Below are 7,456 nucleotides of genomic sequence, written 5' to 3' on the forward strand. Positions count from 1 at the left end.
AAAGAGCCGAGGTTGCCTACCCCTGGTCTAGACGAACGGTATTGCACGAGGCCTCTCCTCGGAAGACAGAACCATCTTCCCGATTGCCAGGTTGGCAGCCCAAAAGCTCGCCCTTTCTTACCCAGGCTGCGCTTCCGCAGCAGGCCCCACCGTCGAGTCCCCCTCGACATCGACATCCAACTCTTCCACAGCCTCCATAGTGGCACCTCCACCGGATCTCGCGGTGACGACACAGGAAGGGAGTCAAATGTCCCGCCTGGGCTGGCGCGTCTTCCGCCCTGGAACTCGGGCGTGGGTGACGTTCCAGGAGACAGACTCTAGATCCGCGCATGCGCAAAGGGCAACGGGCTCCCCGTTGCTCTTGCTTCCGCCCTTAGTTGCTTCGGGGTGGGGGAAAACGGGAGTCGGGTGGAAGGATGCTGTGGAAAGACCAATGTGGCGAGAGAAAGAACAGAGGGGGAAATAAACAGTGTGCGAATCACTTGTTCGGGTGTTTGTAGATGTTTTCAAGGCTGTAGCAGCAAAATGCCGCTATAGAAGACAGCCTTGCTTTAAAATAGGACTGCCAGATCTGAGCTGCGAAAGGCTGTGCATTTCCTGAGTCTCTGCCTCCACCTAAGGGTTCCTTCCGATTTTTTTAAAAGACAATTCTGGTTCAGCAGTTGAGAATATCTTCCAAACTGAGTACAGGTAGTCCTCAACTTACGACTAGAATTGAGCCCTAGATTTATGTTGCTAAGAGAGACATTTGTTCAGTGAGTTTTGTCCCATTTTACTACCTTGCTTGCCGCAGTTGTTAAGTGATTCATTGCAGTTGTTAAGTGAGTAATGTGAGAAGTCAGCCCCGGACTCCAGAGAAGGAAATATTAAAAGGGCAGAAATTTATATTTCCTCAAAGGACCTTAAAAGAGTAAGAAAAGCATGCCCAGTTTTTTTTAATAGCCTCGAGTCTCCCTCCCCCAAGCAGAAACCAGCTCTGTAGACATGCAGATTAATCATTCAGGAAAGTTGGATCCCTCCAGCTAGAAGTTTAGGAAGACAAAGAGACCTAAAATCTACATACCCCACCCAAAGTCTAAGACAGGACATAATAGGATTAACCCACAGATGCCAAAGGGGCACACTCAGACTCAGGTCAAAGTACATGACACAGGAAATACAAAGCCTCAAACAGGAAACAACTCCAAACAAAAGCCCAAGAGGATATAAAACCCACTCCCTACTACATGTGCTCACTCTCTTTTCTTACAGAGCCATCTTTCTGTCTGGCTCTCCTCTTCAATAAACAACAACCTTCTTTCTAAAGCAGTTGCCATGTTTGTTTATTCCCAGCTTGGACTGGACCCAATGAAGATTTTTTCGCTTAAGTGAATCTGGTTTCCCCATTGACTTCACTTGTCGGGAGGTTGCAAAAGTTGATCACATGACCCCATAATCTCTTTACTTAGCAGGCTCAACATATTATGAAGATTAATTGGAAAGATGATCAGTTCCATTAACTTCAATGAAAGTACTTACAAGCAAGATTATAATAACAGACACGCTCTTGTATTTGAAAAACTTTTTAAAATGTTGATAAATCTGCAATAGACAATCATATGCATAAAATTATTCTTTCAAACTAAAATACTCAAATGTTGTATAGCAGAGTTATGAAAGTCTGTATTCTGAACTGAATTTAACTGAATAAGAGTTTAGGCTGGTGTTGAAAGAAAAATCATCCAGTCCAAGGTGGGAATAAGCAAAATGGAAACTGCTTTGGAAATAAGGTTCTTGTTTATTTAGTTGCCAGAAATTAAAGTGACAGCAGCACGTTTCTGGGGTGGCTGACCACATGGTGCTGGGAGTGGTGGTTTTTTATATCTTCTTGGGCTTTTGTGTTTGGATTTGTTCCTGTGGCATGAACTTTGACCTGAGGTTCAGTGTGCCCTTCTGGTATTCTAATGGTGGTTGGTTAATCCTGTTATTTCCTAAAGGTCATGTCCTGTTACCTGGGGCTGTGGCTGATGGCTATGTCCTGTGTTGGAGTTTTTTGGGCGAGGAGTTGTTGGTTCTAGGGATCTTTGTCTTTCTAATCCAGGGGTGTCGAACTTGCAATGTCATGTGACGTGTCACAACATATCGTGACTTTTTTGCCATTGCCAGCAATGGGGTGGGCACAGTTTCACTATGATGCATCCAGCCCATGGGCCGGCAGTTTGACACCCTGTTCTAATCCCATTAGCTCTAAACTTCCTGGCTCCAGTCTTTCTGAAAGGATTATCAAATCTGCATTTCTACAGACCTGGTCTCTACTTGTGTGGGGTGAGGTTTCTGCCTAAGATTTTCTATTATTCCTTTGGACAAATATATTCTGCTTTTTTAACATCCCCATCTCTGGGGATGGGGGGTTGCTGGTAATATGTTTCATTAAAGACTCAGAGACCATCATAATACAGAGCTATGGCATCTGCATTGAAGTGGCCATGTCCAAATATGCTAGAGAATTCCTGGAAGTCTGGCACTCAAACACATCAGCAATCAACAGGCACGTAGAAATGCAGTAAACAACATCTACATAACATTCAAAAGACACAGTCAAAAAGCCAAAAGGAAACAACCCCCCCCCCCCAAAACACCTCTTCACCAGTAATCAACACCCGTATGAGCAGAGATTAACATCAAGGTTAACCAACAATCAAGAAGCAAACAAAGTCCCAGCGAAGGAACTGTCAAACAAGCAAACAATAAACAATAGCGCAGTCAAGGAACCACCATAACCACTCCCACCTACGCCGAAGGGCAAGTCACAAGAATATAAAATGAGATCAAACCTCCCTCCGTACTAACACTGATGATGTTATCTAGTTTGGTAATGAAATGTCTGCAAGAAAACAACCAAGCTCAGAGAACACCAAAGGACCCCACAGTCAAAGATTTTAACAGCAGTCTTCTGACAATTACTTAGAAGAATATACAGGTAAGTCCTCAACTTGTGACCACAACTGAGCCCAAAATTTATGTTGCTAAGTGAGACACTTGTTAAGTGAATTTTGCTCCATTTTACACCCTTTCTTGCCACAGTTGTTAAGCATTTCACTACAGCTGTTAAGTTAGTAACACAGTTGTTAGGTGAATCTGACTTCCCCATTGGTTTTGCTGGTCAGAAGGTAGCAAAAGGTGATCATGCGACCACTGGATGCTGCAGCGGTCATAAATATGGGTGAGTTGCCAAGCGTCCCCAATTTTGGTCACATGACATTGGGGATGCTACAACGGTTGCAAGTCATAAGTCATTCTTTTCAGTGCTGTTGTAACTTTGAACGATCACTAAATGAACTGTTGTAAGTTGAGGACTACTTGTTCAGGGTTTTATTTCCAAGCAAACCTTTCCACGTTAGGGTGTAAAATAAGAGGCATTCTTATTCTCAAGAAAAGAAATTAAGTAATATTTCCTCAATTGCCTGAAAACCTGATGTAAGACTTCCTGAGTTTGTTAACAATAAGAGTGTGTATTACACATATGTGTGGCAAATTACCGTACAGAGGGAGTAGGAGGCACCATCAGTACAATTTGGCTTTATTAAGAACAACTTTCGAAACATCCAGTATAGTAATGTTTTCATTATATAAAATGTGTGGCAATACTTTGTCTTTAAACTATCAAATGCATTTCTGTTACAGTTTCTGTATTCTAAACAAAAGAATATTGATCTAATGCAATAATGTGGTAACTAGCTTCCAGGTTTACTTTGGGTCATATCCATTTATGTGTTAATACGTAGAGTAATAAAACTTTACATTACGCTATACTTGGTGCTAACATCAACACATTTTATAGGAATGCAGCCATGTAATATCTATATTTCATTGCTGGATATAGGGTAGTTACAAGCTTCATAGTGTAAGCAGTCTTATTTATTTATACTAAAGCCGATAACCTCACTTTCACCTCTCTGAAAATTGGATCCCTGAAGCTGCTATTGTCCATTCAAAAACAACAACTACGTATTAACAGAAATAAAATGGGTCAATGTATATAAATCAAGAGAAATGAAATTGATTGTAATAATTCTAGAGCTAGAACAAAACTATAAACAATTGAATAAAATCAAGCCTTGCTGAAGAACACAGGCTAGAAGGAAGAAAACGTCTTAAATTTCTACAGCAGAGTATTTTGCAGGTTTGCTACTACTGTGACAAAGAAGTTGCCTCTAGCTGCCCTATAGAAGGCAACTTAATCTCTAGGATGGGGTACATATACATGATAGAGAATAGAATCAGAACTTTTTAATGTAATCTTCTTGGGCCACAATTGCTATTCTAGAAAAATGTAGTATCTTTAACATAATTTTAACTGTGTCTGGAGTTGTGAGTCAAATTGTACAAATAAATAGGTCAGAAGGTGTTTTTTTTAAAAGTTGCTCCCTTGATCAAATTTATAATCCTCTGTCCACTACCACCTGGGCATATTTAATTGTGGTTTTTTTTCAAAAGAGCCAGTTAAAGATAAATTGGGAATGTTTCATCCCTGCAGTGAAAAGCCAACTATTGATTGACTGAGAAGATGTAGTATTTTGGTGAGTATAATCTATAAACCTAAACATCTTGGGGCAAACTATATGCATTAATTAGATACAGTATTTCACTGGATCCCTTAAGTTAAATGTACAAGGTGTATCTATAATACCCTCTTTGCAAATCTACCTTATCAAAAACATTTTCTTTTTCAAAAGATTAACAATTTGAGCTTGGTGCTCAGTGACATTGGATTCTGCTACTTGCAATGGGGTCTTCTTCACGCTATTAGTAGCCTGTAGATTTGCTTTATCTCCTGCAGACCAGTTAAGCAGTGCTCTTACAGAGTCAAAATGACCAGCTTTGCAAGCACAGTGCAATGGGGTATCTTTATTATTGTCTAAGGCATTAATAGCTGAGCCATTGCTCAACAAAAAATCTATTAGATTGCTGTGCCCATGTTCTGCTGCGAGATGCAAAAGTGTCTTTCTCCATATATTTTTGTCATTGATATTTTTATTATCTCCCACCATCAAAAGTTCTTTTAATATTTCCACATTCCCGTTGATAGCTGCATAATGCATTGGTGTGCAGCCATCCATGTCTTTGCTTGCAACTCTAGACTTTTTAGCCAGCAGGGCTTTCACTGCATAAAAATGGCCTCCCAAAGTTGCGAAATGAAGTGGGGTCTTTTTCTCTTTATCTGTTGCATTTGGATCTGCCTTGAAATTCAGAAGCAGCTCCACCATTGCAGGATTCCCCATTTCAGCTGCAAGATGAAGAGGTGTCTTTGATCGCTTATTCTTGAGGTTGACATTGGCTCTACGTTGCAACAGCTTTAGAGCTATATCAGTGTGACCTTTATCACTCGCCATGTGCAATGGAGTGAACAGATCTATGGTGACTGCATCAATTTTAGCTCCTCCTTCAATTAGGAGGTCAACTAACGCTCCTCTATTGTATAGTGCAGCAACATGGAGGGGCGTTTGATTTCCTTGAGCTGTGATGTTAGGATCTATTCCCTTCTGCAGAAGCATCTGTGCAATAGATGAGGCCCCAGCTTCAACTGCTAGGTGTAAGGGGCTACTTAAGTTAGGGGCCTTGTCCTTCAAGCTGGCTCCCTTCTCAATAAGAACTTTTGCTGACTTAATCTTTCCCATTTTACACGCCAAAAGCAATGGTGTGTACTGCTCCTCATTACGGACATTAATGTCTATCCCTCTTTCAATTAAAGCTGCCACAATGCCATGCAGATCTTTTCCTATGGCTTTAAACAGGGCTGATACCATAGATTCAGATGATAACCCTCTGGCATATTCCAGCAATATTTTGAAGAGAGATTGGTCGTTGCTGTTAAAGGTGGCATCAATTATGCTGGAATCAACTTTGGCTCCACCTTCCAACAATACCTTGACAGTCTTCTCATGTCCTTGAGACACAGCATAGCTCAAAGCCGTCTGGCCTTTCTCATCCCTGGCATTTACGAAAGCACCATTTTTTAAAAGGATTTGAACCAGGTCACTCTCATCCTTGAGAGCAGCCATGTGCAGGAAGTTGTGCTGATTCTTGTGTCGTCTTGCCTCTTCTTTTAAGATGTTCTTTAGAACATGCATGTGCTGGTTCTGGTTGGCCAAGTGAAGAGGGGTTTTGCCTTCTTGATCCAAACTGTACATGTTGGCACCAGCTTGGAGCAGCCTGTTCACGGCTTTATCATGACCTTTCTCAGCGGCTCTGTGCAGTGGGGTTCTTCCTTTGTTATCCCTTACCTCTTGTTTGGCACCTTTGCTGATTAAATAGTCAATTATCTCAGTGTGCCCGTGAGCTGCTGCAATGTGTAAGAGAGTCTCATTTGCAGAGTTTGTTGCATTCACATTAGCCGCGTTTAAGGCTTTTTCCAGATCAGAAAGAATTCCTTTCCTCACCAAGTCAAAGATGGTAGGAACATTGTCTAGGGATTGTCTTGCTGCCAAAGTGGATTTTGATTTAGGTTTATCATAAATCCTCTTTTTTTGCTTAATAGATCTAGGGCTATCTTTTTCCCCTTGATGGGAAGCCTTATCCTTTTGAACCCATCCTTTATCTTTTTCAAGGAGATACCCTATCAGTTGTCTTCTGGCATCTCCAATTTTCTCATTCACATCAGTCACATAATTCCTTATATTGCTATATAAATGTGGCTCTACCTCTTTCAAGCAGGGATAAAAAAAGAGTCTGCACGCTCGCTCACCTTGAGAAGCCAAGATATCCAAAACGCGGGAGTTCTTTGCCATTCGTGTTCTATAGTAGGACAAAACCATTTTTTTCTCAGACGTAAGGACACCTTTTTCTATCAGCCAGTCCAGAAGGTGATCGGGGTTTTTTATGCCTTCCACAAGTTCATTCTTTTTCATTTTCAGTACTTCTGTGGCATATGGATTTGTGAATAAGCTAGAATACATTCTGTCTTTAGATGACTACCATACACCGAACCTTTTGAAGTTCAGCATTTACGGTAATTGTAGCTCATTGAGGTTTATGCCAACAAATATTGCGGTGGCTCAGCTAGAAAAATCAGGAACAGACTTCCCTTCCTGCAAAAAGCATAAACTCTTCACCTTTCTCTGTTCAGTGCCACTCATGTCTGGTTCTTTTTTCTGTTGCTCAATAACAAAGTTGACAAATGTAAAAGAAAAACCCACAAAACCCAAAATACAGTTCAATTAAAAAGTATTCCAGGACACCAGTAGACCAATATGCTGTAACAAAAATCTGTGTCTCAGAATTTGTATCTAAGCGCTTGATGGAATAGAAATATTTTTCATTATTTGCCATGAGAGCCATCTGTCAATATGTCAGTAACTACTGTAACCAGCAGGCTGTTTACTGTTGCTATGAAACTGGACTTTGTGTAACGTTGAGATAAAATAGTAAGCACTGAGTTAATTAAACAAAGGCCTTTCGTGCTGTGTTCAGGAAATGC

General features: G+C 41.0%; 2 protein-coding genes across 5 annotated transcripts in view; both read right to left on the reverse strand.

Annotated features, from left to right (window-relative positions):
• The window catches only part of MYSM1 (Myb like, SWIRM and MPN domains 1), a 40,844-nt gene extending 40,622 nt beyond the window's left edge, over positions 1 to 222 (reverse strand). For all 4 annotated transcript variants that reach the window (XR_014492060.1, XR_014492061.1, XR_014492062.1 and 1 more), the window contains exon 1: positions 122 to 222. Coding sequence is in view for 1 of the 4 variants with exons in the window: in XM_083359033.1 (XP_083215159.1) it covers positions 122 to 198 (77 nt within the window). In the remaining 3 variants the exon portion in view is untranslated. The remainder of the gene's footprint in view (positions 1 to 121) is intronic.
• A 4,460-nt stretch (positions 223 to 4,682) lies between these two features.
• On the reverse strand, positions 4,683 to 6,935 carry LOC310637368 (CARD- and ANK-domain containing inflammasome adapter protein-like; the record flags this gene model as incomplete). Its single annotated transcript, XM_083357737.1, has 1 exon — positions 4,683 to 6,935. The coding sequence occupies one exon, from the start codon at positions 6,933 to 6,935 to the stop codon at positions 4,683 to 4,685; it is 2,253 nt and encodes a 750-aa protein (XP_083213863.1).
• Positions 6,936 to 7,456: the final 521 nt, after the last annotated feature.

This window comes from Vipera ursinii, assembly GCF_947247035.1.
Source record: "Vipera ursinii genome assembly, chromosome: 3".
NCBI classification, from domain to species: domain Eukaryota; kingdom Metazoa; phylum Chordata; class Lepidosauria; order Squamata; family Viperidae; genus Vipera; species Vipera ursinii.